At 41.2% G+C, this 21,729-nt stretch overlaps 1 protein-coding gene across 4 annotated transcripts in view; it reads right to left on the reverse strand.

The window, feature by feature from the left end:
• PTPRR (protein tyrosine phosphatase receptor type R) overlaps positions 1-21,729 on the reverse strand; it is a 147,985-nt gene that overhangs the window by 29,697 nt on the left and 96,559 nt on the right. For all 4 annotated transcript variants that reach the window (XM_040596481.1, XM_040596480.1, XM_040596482.1 and 1 more), the window contains one exon: positions 6,231-6,417. In XM_040596481.1, coding sequence (XP_040452415.1) covers positions 6,231-6,417 — 187 coding nt within the window. The remainder of the gene's footprint in view (positions 1-6,230; positions 6,418-21,729) is intronic.

A 21,729-nucleotide genomic window follows, 5' to 3' on the forward strand; every position in this document is an offset into this window, starting at 1 on the left:
AAAATAATTAAATATTAATATATGGCAACCTTTTTTTTTTTTTTAATTTTGTGCAAAGCCCTTAACCATGTCAGTCAAAGACCTCCCTTGCTTTTTATAGAAACTACTGAAATGCAGTGCCTTAGTCTTTTGCATTCAGTGACTCAAAGGTGTAATAAAAATCTGAAGCTATTTCTCCTGATTCTCATTTTGATCTTTCAGTGACTGATCCACGTTGTCTTCTTCAAATATGCAGATATGCAAGCAACTAATGTGACAGTTTGCTTGAAGTTCCAAAAATATACAAATGATAAACTCCTGAACAACTCAAAATTACTGTTTTTCAAATTGTCTGTCAGCATGAAAAATAAAAATCCTCCAGTTTTTCACTGAACAAAATGTTTCACTTGGTCTAAGGGGGGAAAGAATAATTTTGATTTTGAGGTCCTGAAACATTGTTAAGTGTTCTTACAGTTAAGAACAACCCTTTGAAAACGGCAAGATGAAACATGTAGGGTTTTTTTCCCCCTGATTGTGGGGGATGTTTTACTGTTCAAAACGATCTGGCAAAATCACATTAAAAAATGCTTCAGTTGACTCAAATCTTAATTTTTTTTTACTAAATTTTTTTTGGCCACCATTCTTTAAATGATTGTAGGGTAAGCTGGAATTTGATCTTCAGTGAATGAATACTTCTACTCAAAAGCATAGTCATTACTAGAGATTTGAAAACATGGCTAGCCTGGGACATTTAGCCAAAGAGACAGAGGCATATTAAATATTTGTCTCTTACAGACACATAGGAATGTGAGGAGGGTCCTTTGACTTCATTACTGGAAAGTTTACTTAAGGATTTTCCTCCAAAATCAGCTGGTTTCTAACTCCCCAGGCGCAGGCTTGCCCAGGACTTTGGCACAGATGAGCTGCACGGCCGCTGTCCCTCAGACGCAGGCTCTGGTGCTGCCCAGCTTGGCTGGCTGCTGTGGGTGGTTTTTAGAGGAACACAGATGAGACCTCTAACAGCTTGCCACGGAGGTACCCAACAGCAGGCCTTTACATGGGTTCACCAAGCAGGGGAAGTTACCCTCTCACTTCTCTAGTTAAAGAGAAAGCAAATTTAAGTAAAATTGAGATGGGCCATAATGTACTGCTTTAATTCTTTTCTGCTTCCCAACTTGGCTTCTGGACATCTTACTACATGAGGCTGCAACTTCTGTGTTGGTTTTTATTTTTCTACCTTCTCTGCCTTATGCCCATGTGTTTGGTGGACTTTCTTTATTCTTCTTCTCTCCCTCACCCAGTTTCTTCGTCGAACTCTTGCTATTCAGCTTGTTCCTCAAAAGAATGACTTCTTGCCTCTCATTTCAGGCCAGCCAAAGTGTTGCTGCTAAGATACACCTTCCTTGCAGGTACTTCACGCAAACCTTTTTCAGCTCCCTGTACTGCCATCCATACGATGCCTGTGCTAAGCACAAGATTTTCTCACTTATATGACTCCCTTCCTGCGCAGACCTCACCCCGGTTCCTTCAGGTCAAACCATCTCACCTCTGTCCTGCTTCTGATGCCCCTTCCTCCTCCATGGACCTACAAAATGAGGTCCCACACAGTCCTCATGCCCAGCTCTGACTTTCACCCCTTCCCAGTGGTGACTGCTGTGAGATTCTTTCCCTTGACCCTTGGGCACTGAATTTTCCTAACGGACTCTGGTAGTGGCTGACCTAGAGCCTCCCTGGTTCAGTTCTGGTTTAGTACAACCACCACCAGTGCATGGCCTTTGAAAGGCTTCCCTGCTGAACTATGTATCAGCTGAGAGAGCCGTACATTAAAATGATCTATATCTGTCATCCGCAGAGGCCAGGAAAAGATGTGTGAGGAAGAGTCCTCTGCCTGCACAAGAAGGGACAGCGGTCAGCGGGGCTCTGCCAGCTGCCTGGCTGCCTCCCCACAACGCCTGCTGAAATTCTGAAGAAGTTCATCAGTTGGCAAGTTACTGACAGATGCAGAAATGCGACCTAGTTGAAAGCAGAAACATTTCTCTGGACCAACAAGGTCAATTAATAATATTAATCACTTGCATCCTGTAAACACTTTCTAGTTAGTGAGCTCCTCCCAGTAGTAAGTACTTGTGGGGCCAAGGGTACAGACAGAAATCTGACAATACACTGTGGCTCACAGCCACAAACAAGTCACTTACTCTGAAACCGGCTGTGCAAAGCAAGCCACTATTCCAGAAAAAATATCAGGATATTATGAGGATAACATTGCTGCCAGCGTGGGGAAAAATAAGCTCAGCAGACTGCAAATTACATGAAGATGTGCAAATTAGCGTACAAAGTCTGTAGCCATATAGGCAATATTTATCAATTTGTTCTATTAAACATATATACATATTATATACCATTAAATAATGACAAATACTGTCTAAGCTACACACATTCATGCGCTCAGTTGCATGCATACAATTATAGATGCACAGGCATATATGCCTTTGTTCATGGGCTACTTCACCTCTCCGGGTCATACTCTTCTAATAACAGCTATTCTGGCTCACATTAGCCTTTAAATGCTACAACTGTTTGTACACTCAAAGAGATATGATTTGGGTCTCTGAAAGCATTCAAGAAAATGTGGCAAAATTTAGGACAATTCATTATATACAATTCTCTGTTTTTATGAGAACAAAATTTTATAGATTTAACTTCCCCATCCAGGACTGTATTTTCTGACATTCCAGTATTTTGGGAATAACGAATTTTTCTGTCGGGTCACCAGCTTCAGACATTCTGTCTTTTGAACAGTAGCAGCTCAGGCTACTAAAGAAGTATATGCTGGGCAATTTACACTTCCTCCTGCTTGAAAATCAGGTATATTCTCCCAAGTAAAAGTAGCCAATCTTTTTGTCAGCATTAAAAAAAAAAGGAAAATAGCTCTTTTTTCTTAATAAATATTATGGAAAAATATTTTGATGGTAACTTACCATTTCTTACAATAAAAAAATAAAGTCAATGCCCCTTTAATTGTTAATAAAAAATAGATTTAATTAAAGGACTAAAAATAACCTGAAGCTGCTCATGTCTCAGTTTTCCATTGAAAACTTCGACCATTTCTCTACTTTTTGCACACTTGGAAGGTTTTTGTGGGAACTAATAATTTTAGTCTCAATAAGACTGTCTTATTGTATTTCTTCCGCTAGTTAAAACAAGCTGAGTGAGCAGAATGAGTGAGGGCTATATATTGCGTTCTTTACATGCCTCAAGTTCTTACTAAAGCTATTATCTGTAGCAAGGAAGATATTAAACAGATACTGTCCAACAGCTTCATCTTAAAACACATTTTTTAAAATGGTTTAAAAATGGAATGGAGAAGTCATGATCTTTTCAACAAAATTCTGCAGAAGCACTGAATGGCCAAAGTCATGGCATGCCTCCCTGAGGGACAAATAAAATGTGAGACTCTGTTGCCCCAAAGCTGTGCACAGATGCTGTGTGAGAGCATTTGGGCAAAAAGGATTGTACGGAGGTGCCAAGCTGTCTGTACAAATGGTCTCCTAAAATGGGGGGTTTAAGCACAATAAAGTTATTTCTTCTATCTTCCCTGCCTACGCAGCAGAATGGCAGAGAACTGATGGCATAACTGGTGGTAAAAGTATGTTGGATGCTTGTGATTTTTTTCAATTACACTGTCTAACCAGTTTTTGGTAAAACAACTGAGGGATTTATTTTTCTCAAGCAAATGACTTCTGTTATAAACCCTGGCTTTTAAAAGCTGAATAAAAGGGCTGCTTCATAGGATGCAATTATTCATAATGAAAAACTATTTAGACTAAGATGGCACTCATCATCTATTCTATTGACTTACATGCACAAATTGAAAACAAAATGAAACCCGAGGGATCACGTGCTCTGGCATGTTTAATAAGAACTGAATTGTTTATATGTCTTTGTTAGACCTGTAGTATGCTCAAGGGGTTGTACAGGTCCTCCTGCTCTTATATGCCTTGTTAGAATACGCATTTCTGTGTGGCTCTATTCGTTAAATTTGAGCTATTAAACCAGTCTTAAAAAGCTTTCTTCATTTAGTTTAGTTTGCTAAACTAAACTTTCTTCATTTAGTTTAGTAAAAGCTAAAATAGCTGGGCTAAGGCTGAGCGAGGTAGTTGGCTATGTTACATTCCTCCTCTCTGGTACCCCCTGATAGCAGCTGGTAGCAAGGCACGTGGGGAAACTAGAATGGGACATTGTTTTGTCCTTGTATTGCCCTGGTCACCTGATACTGTTCTTTTAGCAAAAAAACATGAACAATCACTCTATATTCACCTTCTCCTTGCTATCATGATATTATAGGCTTCTGTTAGAGCCTCTCGCAGTCTGTTTTCTGAGCAGAAGTGTCCTTGTCTACTCAGTAGCTCCTGACACAGAAGCTGCCCTAGTCAATGATCATGTTCACCACTTCTGTATGTGCTTTGAGAGGGAGAGGTCTGAGCAGCATGTGGTTGTGAATGCAATATACATTTTTCCAATGTCATAAAAATGTTTTCTGTAGTATTCTCTAGTTCTTCTCCCAAGATTCTTAGCTTTGTATTTCAGAACCCATCAAAGTACACAGAACTTTCTCTTAAGTGCATAAAATTTTATTTACCAGCCCTGAATTTTCTCTGCCTCATCACCATCATGAGATCCTTCTGTAACTACTTTGAAGTCTATTTTAAATTTTACTACCCTCAGTAATTCAGTGTCATCATCAGACTTCTCCACCTCACTGTTTATTCCCGTTTCCAGATGACTTAAGAGCATCTTGGTCAGTATAAGCTCAGAATTGATGCCTCTGGGACTCCACTGGTCACCTCCTCTTACTCTGAGAAGCAACCGATCCTTCCAGATCTACACTGTGTTGGTTATTTCCCACTGTATTGCATTTGTTCCTGTAGCTATGGGCTTGTTTCTTTTTCATAATTCCTTACAATTATTCTGATTTAGACATCAGATTTCGAGGCCTACAGTTCTCTGGATCTCTCCTGGAGCCCTTCTGAAAAACTCCTGTTCCCTCTGGCTCTCTGATTCTTCAGCTGCTGGGGCCCAAGTGCTAGGTTACACCTGCCCAGTTAATACGTCAATATGAACTCCTTTAGGATTCCTGGGTGAATGTTAGCATATTCCAGGGAGTAGCTTTTATTCATTTTATTGATTTGTTCTAGAATCTCTTCCATGACTATTTCAATATCAGACAGATCCTCCAGTGACCTGTTTGAATCTATTCCTGCCACAGAGGTAGGAAATTCCGTAACTTCTTCTATGGCCAAAGCAGATGCAAATAATGCATTCACTTCTCTCCTATTGCTTCAACTTCTCCAAATCCCTTTTCTACCATTTTGGTCATCTATTGATCCTTGTACTCTTTGGTGAGCTTTGTGCTTTTGATCTAGTTAAAATGTAGTTATAATTATTTTTTTAAATTCAAAACCTTTTTTTTTTTGGCCTGCCTTATTCAGCTTTCATATTCAACTAGCTTCATTTTATGCTCTGCTCTATTCCCCTTGTACAGTGTCTCCTTATTTCTGATAGTCTCTCTCATCTGGCTGTTTTGCAATAGCAGTCTTTTTCAGGTCTTCTTAAAGTGCTGTGTAATAATGTGTTTTCCCTGACTGAATTTTTCTGCCCTGCCTTGTTTCTGCCTAGCCACTGTGTTCATTTTAGATTCTTATCCTTTTTTATTAAACACACTTGTAGGACATTTCAGTGGGTTTGGTCTTGAGTATATTAGGCTTGCTGTATGCAGTGCTTGCTAAAGATATTTTGGGCTGACTGCGGGTGTCCCTGTTTGCTCCAAAAAGTCATTTATAGTGATTAAAAATGTAGGCTTCAAACTGCAAACATACGTGATGTTTACATGGGAATAAACAAAATCTCCAATTATTACTGTGTTTTCTGTCATCATAGTCTTTTATAATCTCTTTGAAACTGTCACAGTATTACAGTCCTGGCTGTTTGTACTGTAACTGTAATATGACATTTATCCCATCTATGAATGGGACTTCCAACCAAGAGGAATCTGTATTATCCACGGATATAACTGACTGACTTATCTGTCTTTACCGCATAAAAGTAAAACGCCACCTTGAAACTATCTCCTCTGCCCTTCAGAAATGATTTGTACCTTGACCTTAAAGTGTGGCCCGGTTATATTTTCCCCACAGTTTCTGTTGTGCCAATTATGTCAAAAAACATCATTTAAAGCTTGCTGTTAAACTCACCATGAATTCCGTTTGAAGTAAATGAGAACATGCAACTGTGTCTTGAAGCTGCTGCCGTGTCAGGACACGGCCGGCTGACTGTAGGTATTCCATCGCTACTTTTTCCCGTGGGGTTGGCACAGCGACGAAAGGTTCAACACTTCCCAAACAGCTCATATCCAAAGTCAGTGAGACATTGGATCCTCGCCTGTGTTAGAAAATAATTAAAACAGTTAAATAGATCTGTATTACTCCCATTACTGTATTATGAGTCCCATACAGATTACTGTGTTATGAGTCCCATCCTCACGCAGCTGATCCTCAGTTATTTATGCACCCTGACTTTCCGTATAGTCACTGGGGAAATCTGGATATGCAAACACTTCAAGACTGGTTTTACTGGCAGCACTGGGTGTGTGGACAGAAATCCAAGATTTTATATACCATCATCCTCTTGAATCTAACAACCAGTGCTGCAAGAACAGCGTGCTGGGGAGCAACTATTTGGATTATTCTTAGAAGTAGAAACTGCTCCCTATGTGCTACTTAATTGTTATGGGTGTCAAATGTGAAAGTGATATCTTTAACAGAAGAAGAAATGTTTCACAGAAAAAAAAGGGGGATATACTTCTAACTGATACATATAGCAACCTGGAAATAAATTCACAATTATGTCAGCTATACGTTAATATAAGAATCTACTCAAATTAAATGTATAGAATGGAGGGAGGAAAAGTGATAAAATCAGCAGAAATAAGTTGCAAGGCCGTGCAAACATTGCGTCTACCAAAACAGTGGACAATGTCTCACGTAAAGTAGGAAAGAAGGGAGAGGCAATAAATCACAATAAATGAGCTGCATCCCAGGAGGAGGAATGGTGGCAGACTCAGAGAGGTTATTCGGAAAGGCCAAACATCTCTTGCAGGACAATCAAACTCATCAACGTTTCACATTTCCACAGGAAAATAAAACTCATTTCAACAACACCTTTGAACCATGAAAATACAAAGCCCACTTCTGTGTGCTTGGTATGAGTGCTACTCTTTTTGTTGCTTTCTTCAAACAACACTTAACAAAACTGTCTTTTTTCACAATTTCAATCCGTCGATCACGTTACCTACTCAGCCCTTAACTTCAGGCATATTGATTGCAATAAATCCATGCTCTGTGAATTATGATGATTAGACACACATCTGTAGGCATTAATCAAAGTTTTTCTGTTTACTAATCAGAAACCAGTACTAAAGACTGTAAGATTCAGCTGTCTGAACTGGGCTGCTTATGCCCAGCTCAATGTAAATGTCTCTAACATTTACCGAGCAGCTATGCACGTATAGATATATGACAATGCAAGTTGCATTCCTACCTCCACACATTATCATCTCTGTCAATGTATGCTTACAGGGGAGTTCTTTAAGCTCTTAGTTGCTCTACTACGCTCAGATATATACAACCACAATGTAAGATCTCTGTCTCAAGTCTCTCCTAATAGCCATCCTGCCAGATCAGAATACAACTCTACACCTTGCCCATTTTTAAAATCACGTATGCCAGTGATTAACCATTTACTGGTTAATCCGTTATTCAGTGACTCCAGCTTTCCTGCTGGAACTCTGTGTGGTTGCATGCATTTCTTATCTGCAGGAGAGCTCCTGCTGGGTGAGTGTGACTGCACATCGCTCTGGACACTGAGTTGTTGTTAAGATACAACTGTCCCTTTCACAGTAATACCACGTATTTTTATAAATATCACACAGACATCACCAGATAGTATCTGTGGGGCAAGTGCTATTAATATTGGGGGAATTCTTTCCTCTAGGCCGCAGCAAAAGTCGCTTGTGTTAGTACTTGCTTTTTACTGCCCTTTCATTATTTATTGGTGGCCCATAGGTATTTGTATGCACATGTATTTGAGCAAATTACTTGTCTTTTCAGACACCGTGATTCCTTCCGTAGTGCTGGTGTTGCTGTTCAGTTTTCTGATCTTATTCTGCCACCAGAATAAGTACTCTTAGAGTTTATCACTTTCTTCTTTGTTTGTAACCATGTGAACATAACATTTTTTGTTCTGACATAACTGCCATGCACTTTCCTTCCTCTTACACATGTCAGCAGACCCTTCAGTAATTTTATTTTAAATCAGACCATTTCTATCACGTCAGTCTTCATGAATAGAAATGATGTGATTCAGGCACTCACCTGTCACTTAGCAAAACACAAAGCAACAATGGCCCAGAGACAAGACCACCTGGTGGAATCGGTGAATCTCACGTTGTGCCATGGTGTCCATAATCCTATTTCAGCTTAGGCAATGGGTGGGTGAGAGCAAGAGTTGTGCTGCCCAGGCCCGCGGATGGTAACAGTGAGTCAGCGACAGAAGCAGAGGCAGGAGAGCCAAGGCGGCTGCATGCAGCTGGCCACCTCCAAGGGTAGATGGGGACAATTTCTGCTGGCAGAGGGAAGTATGTGTGGTATGATTCTGCTAATTTTGCTAGGAGGTAGGCAGAAGTGTAGTAGCATCCTGAGCAGAAATGACTAGTAACTAGGTATATGCATAGGCTACCAGTAGTGCCCTGTGGCTCGCTACACACCTGCATCACACCAAAGCCCCAGCCGGTGGTACCAGTGCTCATACCCAAATTGCAGAGCCATGACAGCCTGGGAGGTGAACCTGCTCTGGTGGCCACTTTCTGCCAGACCCGTCGTGAGGATCCTGGCTCACGTACACATCCCTGCTCCCTGGGGACCGCCCCTGCTGCGGGGGAAGCCAGTCCCCCAGCTCCATGCTGCTTCTCAAGGAAAACATCCTGTTAGACCACTTTCTCACAAAAATCCTCCTGCGAAAGCACCTCTTCTGACCATGACTAGCAATTTGTTCCATGGAAAAAGGCAGTCCCTCAAACAGGTGGCTCTGAGGGCGCACATCACAAATCCAATCTTTCAAAAACAATCCAGAAATCCACAGAAGAGGTGTGCAATGAACCCCTCCAAAACTGTTTAGGCTACTTTCGTTGAGAAATAGGTAGTGATTTAGACCCAGACATACTTCTGGGAGAGCCTACTGAGATTTCCTAATACAGAGGAAAAGTATTTGCATTGTTCAGTAACAAAGTACTGTGAAAATGTTAATATTTTCTTTGGCTTTTACATTGTTACAATGGACAGTCTTGGCAAAAAGGCTATTTCCTTTTTAACAACAACAAAAAATATACCTGATCTAATTATAACTTTGAGTTTACAGCTTTACCATTTATGGGGAATATTGACGAATACCGGTGTTGAGAATCAAATAACTTATTCTGGAGAGAAGAAATAGTTTTTAGGTGCATATTTAACACATTAAAAGCTACACATTGAATGAAAACTGAATACAGGGCAGAAAATAATTAACTAATCTTCTCTTTTACTACTAAGTGGAAAGAGGCTGGGTAGTGAAGCCCACCTTTTACCACTTTACTGGAGAGACTGCACAAGGCTGCTCACAAAACAACAAGGAGGTACCATCTATAACAAAGCCCATTTTTGCTAACTATCCCGTCTCCAATAGGTTTGGTGTAAAGAAATCGCATCAGACCCATGACAGTTCAAGTCAGACAACTTATTTTTCTTGGAAAGAGAGAAAGAGATATATCTCCTAACTACATACAGTTATCTTTCCATTACAAATTAGAGTAAAGAAGCCATAGACATGGGTTTTCCCCTATTCCTGAATATTTGCAACCCTTTTTTACCTTCTGTGTAACTTTATGTTCCCCACGTTAATAGTCTGGGCCAAATTAGAGAAGATTTTATTATGGTACACCTCCCCTGGCATCACCTTGAGGTCATGTCTTGATGGGGAAGAGCATCATGTGAGGAATGTGAGGAATTCTAAACATTCGTGACAACATTACATTAAAATCGTCATGAGACTAACTCTTCCAAAGTTTCACCCACCTCAACACTGGGTATGTGAATAATATTCACATATGCAAATATTCACATAATATGCAATCAGGAAACCACTTGTGCCTGTGTATTGTCTAGTATCCCAGAGGGGGGTCTCACCACATACTTACAGCCTTCTTTTCAATTGGGTAATAGGAACAAGTTCACTGATGGGAATCCACTGGAGTATTTTTAATAATACATTTATAGAAGCAGATTTCATTACAGACCATATAAAGAAAAAAAAAAGATTAATGCAATGTTTGTTTGAAAACTCAAAAGGAAGCTCCACCTGTCCACCTCAGAGGGCCACCAGGTTACTAAAGCCTATTAATCATTAGTGAGGTCATTTCCAGGTCTTCCCTGACCCTAAAATTAAGCCATAGCTGGTGATTATAAAAATCCAATTACCCAACATGTTTTCCCAGTTGTTTATTTAAGCTGGGTAATTTCTTTAAATACACATTCCCATGTTTATTCAGCACTCCTGAAAAATGCAACGCCCAGATTCCCGGTCCTGGGCTTTTCAATCTCTCTAGTGGTTTTGGAAGTAGCAGTGATGGCTGCTGCCTTCCAAGAGCCGTTGCCCTCTGACCCCAGCACTGCAGACGCGGGAGGCACTTCCTTCTGTGCCCTTGCTCCTCTGTCCCTCTGCCGAGCTCCTGCGTGGCCGAGGCGGGAGCTGTGTCAGCCGTGCAGGTGGAAGGAAGCCATTAATTAGCGGCAAGAGTGGTGCTGGCTGCGGCCGCTGGGGAAGGAGTTTGCTTTGGGTCCTCAGGTCCCGCTTGTACCAGGGGATGTGCCGCAGGGCTGTTCTCCCTGGGTTTTACTGCAGGGATGATGGGAAAAACACCACGATTCCCCTGTGCGTTTTACTTCTCTAGTGCTCACAGACTAGGTTTAGACTTGGGTGCTGATCCTCTTCTCTTGCTGGTCCATCTCATCAGCAAATGCACTGATTTCAGGTGGGTTTTGCATTGCTGCAGTTGCACTGGGGGAGCACAATTAGGCACATGGTTTCCACCACTTACTACGTTACTGGTGCTGGACTTCACCTGCTTATCTGGTTTTATGTTTCTGTGGAGTAATTCAAAGGAAACACCCCCATGCATTTGTAAAAAAGGAGAATGGAAAGAAACCATGGGTCTCAGCTTTCCTACTGCTTTTAGCAACATATGGTCATGTAGATGACCAAATATGATACGTAAAGCTGCGGAGGGGAATGAAAAGCACAGTTAACCAGAAAAAGACATCATATTATTGTTATTAATCCTGTATTTTGATATGAAATAAATCAAAGTAGCATACTGCATAACGCCTATTGACTTCATAAGAAAAATCAGTTTTGAAAAAAGCATAAGTAGAAAAGCAGCAAGAGAGGGGTTAAAATAATCTTTGCAAAGGACTGAACATAGTGCCATTTTCTTTCAGCCTGGGGCAAACAGTAACACAGATCTTCTAATATATGACTGAGATATTTCTTCACAAATCCAGATTTATAATATCCATTAAGTCAGTCAGAAGGTTAAGAAATTACTCTCATTTGAAGTGAATTATAATTTGTTAAGTGTTAAATTAGCATTCACAGTATTGTTAAATAGTTGCTTCTAACAAGCATAAGAACGATTTATATGTTTTTTAAAAATGCATATATATGATTCTTGCTCTGTACATGCCAGCCTGAAATATATATCATCATCTTGTACTGCTTATGATACTGGATGTCTTGGGAAAGTAGGGCTGAATGAGAGTATGGTTACATTGACAAGTGTGGGAATCTCTCATGTTTTTTCTGACCATCAGCACACTATCATCTCAAACAAGTCTTCTAAGCATGTGGTAAAACTCCATTATTGACAATGCAAAATTAAAACCAGCAGATTTATTTTTTCCTAGGTCTATGTTCTTTTATTGGAAATGGAGATCTCGTAAGTTTGAGTTTTCTGTTGTGCTGCAGCACATATCAGAGAGTATTCTGGTAGAAAACCCCATCAGTTCTGATAATATACAATACCCGTTCATGTAGTTATCCTCTTATTTACTCCTACTTTCAACAAAGGTCAATCAGTATCATCGGTATTAGTCTGAGAAAATAATGAATAAAAATCAATTATGTAACTATGTGAATGTCATCTTAATAAAGAAATATTTGCACGCAGTACTTATTGTATATAATGTAATTTTCATTTTTACACTCTAAAACCCAAGGTTCCCTAAATTCATGTCATTTCTCAAGTTACCTTAAGTCATTTAGCAATCAACTGTCATAAGCACTCTTCTCTAAAGGAAATTACTCTTCAATTGTTTTCAAGATTCGGATTATTTATGCAAATCATTTACTTAAAAAAACAACAGCAGAGGAATACAAGCTGATTTTGACAGAGATTATGTAACTATGAATACAAAATGATGGATCTGCTTTGCATTAAAGGATAATATGCATCATGGCCAGTCTAAATTGATACAGCCCGATACCCTGAAGGACCTGTTCCACTCAGCTCGTGTTTGGTCATTGTGCAGCAATTTTACTATGCATGAAAATATAAAATGCAGGACCAGAGTTTCAGCTTCGGCACTTCGGTGTGCAGGTGGTCAAAACCTTCCTGCTCTCCCCTGAAATACCAGTGCTACTTAAACCACCAGAAGTTACCTACTGACCTCCTATCATGCCTAGGAACAGTGGACCTCTCTTTCTCTATAGGCTCCTGGCCTCATTTCCAAAGCCTCCTTCCTCTGGCTCTGATTCTTCCTCTCCAGAGAGGAGATCCTGGACAGGTAGGGAGATATTAGCCCGATGTTTCCACAAGCATGCTTAACAATTCAGTCATTAATATTACTGATATTTATAATATTTCTACTCTGCCTTACAATCATCTGCACCTGAGACAAACCCTGTAAGCCATTTATGTGGGCAGCCCAATCTCACCAACTAGAGGACCTCATCTACAGTGCAGAGGGAGTAATCAGGGTCTGACACCGAAGCTAAGACCTACCACCAGAAAGCCATGGATGGAAGATATTTAAGCTCAGGACTATAAGGGAGGCAATAGGATGAAGCATGCTGATCCTATGTATTTTCCTCAAAAGAACATCTGCCATTTCTGCTCATGTTTGCTCTACCACACGGCTCTCATACTTGTTCCAGTGTTGCATTATTATTTTTTCCCACTTACTTGCCACTTGAAAAACTGATGCTTCCTGCCTCTTACCCTGAGGAATGTGTCTGGAAGTGCGACAACAAGCTGTGTGCCTACTGGAAGGAGATGAAGAGGGGTATATGGCTGCTGTAAGGCAAGACTTCTAATCCTCTGCAGCTTCCTAGCCAGTTCCTGGCAGAACCTGGTAGCATCCTCCAGTCCTCTCTCAGTCCATAGAAACTGATCAGGAGCCTCTTAAATAGCTTTTCTGGAAAGTGGAGGCACTTCATGTTCTCTCCAGAGGTTCCCACAGCCACAAGTGAGAGCAGACCAATACCTCTAGCACTAAATTGCAAACAATTTGCAGGATCTACTCACACCTCAGCATGTCAAAATGAACTGAGGAAATGGTTTTGACAAGTATTTCTGGACTAAGTTTTAAGCAATCAGTATCTGGTTAGGACAGGAATGGTTCAATATCCTGTAGAGGAAAACAGCTGACATGAGAGTAGTTTCAACTTTCCCTCTTTTAATCATGCTTTCTAATGTACTGCCAATTCACTCCTGTTCTGCCCTCGATAAGGCTACGCCACTGGGCTACGGGAACTGACTGTTCAAAAATGCAAAGCTTATACAGCCTCCCATCTTTTCCTGTAGATTATTTCTACAATCAAATTGCATTTTGTCACGCAAACTTTTCTCTCCAATAAAATCTGAATGGTAACATAAAGCTCCATTTCTGATTCATATTCACATATATGTGTTTTCAGCATGAGTGAAAACTGAGTTAAATGTTCAGAAGTAAAAATAAATGAAGAGGCTAATTTGTTGTGCTTATTTGAGCTATTTTTCAAAGAGCTGAAAAATGTTTACTAATTTATTGCTAATTTGCTTTAGAGGATAGAGCTTTAATTGAATGCAGTCTTGTTTATTGCTATTATCTGCTTGCATTGAAGCATTACTCTATTTCATACTGGAGGCCTCACTGCAGAAACATACTAGATGACCTGTTCTCTCTCCGATTGATGCACATGCTAATTTGAACCAAGCTACAATGAATATAAACAAAATGGATTACAAGAATAGGGAAATGGAAAAGAAGATGGAGAGGAGTAACAGTTAGCTTCTAGCATTGCACAGATTAAACTAATGCACAGCTTAATGCATTTATTTAAGGTAAGGCAACAAGAGCTGTTAAAAATCTCCACATATCCTGTCTGCTGTATCTTTTGCTTGAAAATCAGAGAAAAAAATCAATCTGCAATATACTTTTTGTCACACTTGCACGAATTGCCCCTCTATGATTTCAGTTCATAAGTACTGCCACAATGCATTGGAGAAGCTGTGGCCAGGCACCATAATTTCCCATTTATATCTCTTGTCCAGGTGCAAAGCCTGATTACTTTTCCCAGCACATGCAAGGCTCACTTCTTTGCTGAGCACTACAGCATGCCCGGAGGGTGCTTGCCTGCAATATTCAGAGAACTGTAGCCTATCTAAGAGAACTAATCTAATAAATGAGAATGGAGAGGTGCAATGCTACAGCAACAGCTTCTAGGAAGTGTTTTTTTTAAGAGTGCTTAACAGATTTTTCCCTATTTAGTTGGTCAGCCCTATGGTAAACAAATAAATCATGGACTGATCTTAGATTTTTCAGCTTTTAGATGAAAAAAGTGTTTGAGGGTTGTTGTGTCATCATGTGTGCCACCCCCCCTCCCCCCCAAAAAAAAACAACCAAAAAAAAAAAACCCCTTACCAATAGGTCTATTTAGCTTCATGTGTTCTATAGTAATTAATCTCTTAAGCACAAACTCTACCTCTGTCCTGCACCTGCTGCTCATTTAAGGAATATAATCTACAACCCTTAGATCCGAAAAAGCAAATATATAGCCTATTCACACATTAATGTCCTTCAGTACTCTTTTGAGGCTTTAACCAAAAGCAGCTGACCTGGAAAAAGACATGGGTAGGAGTATTCTTAATGTAAATGGGCAGTATCTTCCGACAGTATCAGTAAGAGAGAATTATCTTTTATTGTGACTTGAAGACTAATCAGTACAATGAGTTCTTTCCTAGTGCATTTGCTGTTTGGGAGAGACAGGAAGGAACATCTGGGAAAAGAGGCGTTTACTACACCCTGTCAACCTTAAGATAATAAAAAAGCACATTCCTTGTTTATTTGACTTGGTCTTCATTATCTTTAAACTACTGCAAGTGTCACACAGAAGATTTCTAAGCAGAGAAATTAATTGTTAGTGCACTTCGAAGAAATTACTGAGCAGCAGCAGCAGTTCCTGCAGAATGTAAGACCTCCAGACCCATACCATCGCTCAACAAAGCTGCGCCATCTATGGACACTTCTGAAGGGAGCCACAAAACTGCTCCACTCAGTCACACCGCGGATGAAGCTGCCCGTACAGACCAAAAATCCTTTTAGCTCACACACTTTGGAAGGCACGGTCCCATTTCTGGAGTGACTTACGTGTAAGTTATACTACGAGTTGATGGGATTTAGGCTTTTAGAGACAGGAACCGTTTATGTGCACTCAGGTCAGCCATTTAGCTGCTTCTGAAGTTTCCAGAGCTTACACCTAAGCTAGGTACAAAAAACTTTCTCTCTTCCAGCTTTTTTTTTTCTTTTTGTTCCCCCCCCCCCCCCCAATTCATTTTAGTAGTCTGACTTTCCAGCCTTGCCTTCTACAGAAAGGGTTGCTTGAACAAGTGTATTAATGTGCAAAGTGCCTGGATTCCCTCTGAAAATGAAATGTAGAAAATCCACTTAGGCTTGCTATTTGAAATGGAGCAATGCTTGACTGCTATTAGAAGACAGCTGTAAGTGTCTACATACCCAGGCGTACATTATCTTGCACTTCAGAGATTAGATAGACCTTTAAAAGAGGTATTGCCAAGCTGTACAGTCCCATTTAGGGCTGAGCAGCTGATGAGGAACCAACAGGTAAGTAACCTGGAGTTCCTTTCTATGGAGCTCAGTAGATCCCTTGAAGGTCACGGCTTTGGCCACTGCCTGCCTTCATCAGAGATGTTCCTATAGGGGAGTGCATAAGCTGAGCTCTAGGGGAGGGAAATGCACCTGTACCTGTGCCCAGAGATGAAGACACAGGCCAGAACGAAGGCTTTCTCGATCCACTCTTCCTCATATGCACCATGAATGAGTCAGTACAGACTGGAAATTTCAGAGCGAAATAATTATAATTGCTTCAGATTCATAGTTCTGTATTAGCAAAGGAATCATGACATTAAGGAACTTAAATCACTTTATTTAAATTTACTTCTTTGAATCTGAATGGAGGAGGGAAATGTGAGGACTCCGATAAAAGCACTGTTACTCTAAATGCACATTGCGTTATGAAATAAAGAAAAAGGAGGAGATGTCATATCTGAAGGATAAACCAAACTCCCTCCCAGCTCAGCTTCCACCCCATCTATCTCAGTACAAACATTCCCAACACACAGGGCTCCATACAGCTGATGATGTAACACGGGTCAGATTAGCATATATTGAAGGGAGTGGTGTAGAAATATGAACGTAAACTTGGTGTACTGTGTAAGACCAAAGGTTGCCCAATATCCTGTTTCCAACAATGGCCAGCAAGAGGAGGCTTAGGGAAAGAATGCAAGAACAAAGCAAGCAGGAATCACCCATTACTTAATTAACACCATTACTTATTTTTAGTATGCCCTCTAGCTTCTGGCAATCCATAGTTTAGGACTGTCGTGAACCAAGGTTGCTTCCACATCTTTGTGTCTGGTGTCTTCTTTTCTGGGGTTTTCCCTTCAGACAGCTTCCTTAGCCCACCTTATGACCTCCACACTGTCCCAGGACAACAGTGAACAATAGATGTGGGGACTAGAGGGGTATTTAGGCCATCTGCATTTGGGAAAATCCTTCTGATGAAGCAGAAAACATGTATTTTATTCTGATCTTATCCGTAAACTGCAAATGCATTCCCTGTAGCCAGAGGATTACCTTTGGGATTAATTACAATACCAGCTTTCTGCTTTTCACAATGGCTCCTTCTTTCGCAAACCTATTCAGTATTGTGCTCTGTGGGCCAAATTCTCTTCCCAGACACCTCCGTAAAACCACCGAGGCAAAACAAGCTAAATAGAGCCTAAAGTGAAACAAGACCACGCAAATTGGATTTATTAGCTGTTGCGTACTTTCCTGCTGTTCTGATTGTTTTCCTTCATTTGTTGTAAGGGCGCACTGTTACATCCACTATCAAATCCAGGGAAAGGAACGGAAAGCCTCTGGACTATGCAGCAGTCCTCCTGTGGAATTTACTACAGCTCAGGAAGGATTTGAGACATCTTGAAGACAGGAGATGCGGCTGCCGGGGATGGTGGGAAGCGGAAGCACCAGCCCGGGGAAGAGGGGCAGGCTCAGCTGCCTCCTGCCCAGCACTGTCCCCATCTCTGGCTGGCAGCGTGGCTTTCCAGGGAGCTGCTACTAGTTACCCCAAAGCACCGGGACCGAGTTCCCTAGAGAAACATTGTACTTAACGACATTTTTCTGTGTGGGAGTTATATACAGTACTTCCCCTTCTGATGCCTATCGCATATTTGAGCAGGCATTTGAAGTCGTCGTGTTCTGTTTTGCTCCTGTTATCAAACCACAATATTAACATAACAGGGATAATTATAGCTACCATAAATTAGTAACAACAATACACTGTTTGTTAAGCGTCAAAAGTATATTCTTTGATAGGGAACATAAGGGAAGTCCCTGTCCCAGAAAGAAATATCACTGCTGTAGCTTGTTACAGACTCCCCTGGTTAGAGAACTGAACGAAGAGTTCAAAAGTCCAGATAATTTATGAAGATAGGGTCCTGATTTGCAATATCGTCTTGGATCAGTCACTTAACCAGTTAATGTCTTACTTGCCTTAGTATGCAAATTGTAAAAAGAGTTCCTGAAATCTCTTGGCTGTACTCAGCTAAGGTTCAAAGTCAAACCTAACTGATGCATCATCTCAGATGTGGTGGTATCAAAGCTGACAAACAACTCTAGCAAGAACCTGGCTGAAATGTCAGTGTCGTATGAAATCAGCTACTGCCTCGGGGCAGTGTTTCTTGGGCTAAGCCATTCTCATAGCATACTCCCGGCATCCTCTTCTCTGCCGTGATGCTATTACTTCTTCCTTTCCTGAGGCTTGCCTGACTGTATGCATTACTACCTTGTCTGATGTCTAGATTGTAAGTTTTTTGGATAGAGGATCATTTCATTTTTGTGTGCATATGGAGCCTTGCACAGAGGGGTCCTGGTCTATGACCGAGGCTCTCAGATGCTATATTAATAAAAGTGCTAAAGAGAATTTCCCACAAAAGCTGAGGAATAGTCTGACCCACAGATCTGCAAACAAGAGACACTTCTGCTAGGTAGCAAGGTTAAGTTTTCTGTACATACTGGCTCTGACTGTGTAAGAGATCTCTGCTGAATTTCCAGAACTGGATTTTTCCAAAAATAAGCAGTATAACTCGTCAACTTTTAATTTTCCAGTGTCCTCTTGACAATGCACAGAAACAAAATTAATTCTGATTGTACTCAAAGAAGAGAGTCATGGACTGGAATATTAACTGATGGCTACAATATAAGCTGTAAGTACTATCTAGTACATGGCTTCTTGCATGAAGTACATGTACTTCATGCCAATTCAAAGATACACTTGGGTGTTTTATATTGCAGTTTTGAAGGCACTTTGATGTTTTTCTTGTTTGTCTTTCTCTGTGTTCTGTGTCAGTTCCTAACATTTTAAATTAAGGGAACTGAACTAAATTCAGCTTTAGGCTGCCCTACAGAAAAGTTGGCCAGAAGGAACAGCAAGATCAGTGAAATCAGTTCCAAAACAAAAAGGAAGGTGAATATTTGTGTTTTAATTTGAAGCATTAGCATTTGTCAAAGCCCCCCAGATCTGAGAAATCAACATTCCTTGTAAATATAAAACTGTATATCTGATATGGGTGCTTCCTTCTACAGCAGTTCTTTGCATGCTGAAACCAGTAACTGTGCGTTCTGTCAAGGGCTCATGAGATGCAATGTACCGCATCTTGCTTACAACTCAGTCTCATAAAGAAAATGGTGATCTTCTCCTGCTCTTTGTCCCTTAGCACGGCATTTCCAACCCACCCATGTGAAAAGGTGATATATTTGGTCGCAAAAGTCACAGATGGACACATCCTGCTACAGGCTGAGCCGAGATACTTGGAGCATTCAAGCTCAGCTAATGTGCATCTCCTCACTTTCACAGATGTCCCACTCTGCCTGCACAGTAGGACAGCTGGTGAAGCAGTCACAGAAACCCTGCCTGAGATGGTCAACCATAGAAATGGAGTAGAGGCAGAGAGGAGCTGAGGAAATCAATTGCAGGAAAGCTGCAACAGTTTAACCCTCTGACCAAGCAGCACTTAAAAAAACAAAACTTGCTGCTGGATGAGACAAGGGAGTTACACAACTCCAATTACTCGGGTGTCCAGGGCAACAACAGCCCCTGTCATTCTAGGGCTCAAGAAGCATTTAAATATTCACATGGCTATTTCCCCTCAGCTTCTTGTGCCGTGTGTGACTTTTCAAAAGATCAGCTGGACAAATCACTGCAAAACCTCCAAAACTGTCTACCAGATGGCGGCCACTGATTAATTTGTCTTAACTTAAGCCAAAAAGGAAGAAAATGCTATGGGTGGAGCAGTAAAGACAAGCACAATCAACATCCGACCAAATAGGGTTTCCTGTCACCTTGGGAACGACACTGATTGGCACTGCGGTTTCCTGTGTACAAGCTAAAACCAGTAGCAACTGGAGTAACAAGAATAAATGCCAGATAAGAGACCTGGGAATACAACAAAATTATTACAAAAATCTTGACTAAACCTCTGAGGACAGTAAAAGCAAAACCAAAGGTAGGCATGGGCTGCGTGCTAAATGGAGCACTCCCTGGAACCTGAGAGAAGATGGCTATGAAGCTGCACCAGAATTTACCTGAACTAGGGTGGACTAATTTGCCTGAATTATCCACTCCCAGAAATTAATGTAACATGCTTTGAAGAGTTTTCAGTTCTTTGTACAAAAAGAAAAAAGGGATTGGGACAATTTAAAGCAGAGATGGAGCTAGGAGCAGAAACGTATCATCTACCCACGCTAATCTGAAGTAATTTGCAAAATGTGATAGCGACACAGGGAAACGGACCGTGGGTGTAAGTTTGGGCGATGCTACATAGTTATTCGCATCTATTTATTTAGATCATAACTCCCACAGAGTTTTGCTTCAAAGAGCTCTAACCACAACCAAAACACCTTCCCAACCAGCCAGGAGTCAAACAGTTAAAACGTGGTTTTTAAAGCGTCTTTGTTAGGCTGGTGCCCGAGTTCACTTCCCCTCCGAAGGAAGGGGACAATTCACATTCCTGCCCTCTTCCTACCCTGCAGATAAGCAAAGACGTCTGTATTGGGTTGGACAGAACAGGCGTTTGTGCAACTCAGAGGTCCAGTGCTTGCAAAAAGTTTTCAGATTGACCGTGCACTAACAGAAATGTCACACGGACGCAAGTTGGAGGTAATGCGTTACTCTGCCTCTAGTCATGAATCCATGTGCTAAAACAAGACTTCTCAGGCACTGGGCAGGCGACCCTTGGAGCTGGATCCCACTTTATGTTCCTTGTTTCTCAGACCAGTTTATCCCACCTTGGTAGCCCAAGTTTTCAGCCCTTGCTCTTACCCTGTCGCCCAGAGAACAGGTGCCAGCAGTCGCAGTGTGGCTGTCCAGACAGCCGAGATGGCCTGAGGAACAGGGAAGCCACAACGCCAGGCTGCGGGGAGACCCTGTGCTGTAAGGAACGTTATTAAAAGGCACAGCCCGTGAGCAGCTGCCCATGAGCAGGACTGCTCCCCTCATGAGAGTTGCCACACCAGCTGTGCACATTGCATGTGCAAGCTACATCTAGAAAAAGAAATTAAACAGCACCGGGGAACAATCCCAGGCACTGAAACTTGGTAATTGATACTGCTATATAGCAAGCCTTGCAGCCCTGGTTTGTTTTTAGCTTTTGCCAACTAGAGCATGCCAAAGCAATTCACTGGCACCATTTGGGAACGAGCACATGCACAAGCCATTCCTGGTAGGCAGTCTGCATCCAGCCCTGGCTCTTTTGGGAGCTTGGCAGTATGGACACAAACTAATCTCTGCTAGCTGGCCTCAGTGCAATAAGTGTTCCTGGGTGTATGGAATTTATTACTGCATCTTATAGATCAGGACAGAATATAGCTGAGAGGTCTGACAAATGAGAACAGTGCATTTTTAGGTCCTTCAGAAAGTTTTTGGATTTTTATTTTTATTGGTATTCTCTCACTCTTCTGAAATGATGTGGACAAATAGTTTCATGCAAGACTTTTACTGTACTTCAGGATAAGGTTCTCATTTTCACTACATCTCTTCAGACAG

Source organism: Falco naumanni, chromosome 5 (assembly GCF_017639655.2).
Source record: "Falco naumanni isolate bFalNau1 chromosome 5, bFalNau1.pat, whole genome shotgun sequence".
NCBI classification, from domain to species: domain Eukaryota; kingdom Metazoa; phylum Chordata; class Aves; order Falconiformes; family Falconidae; genus Falco; species Falco naumanni.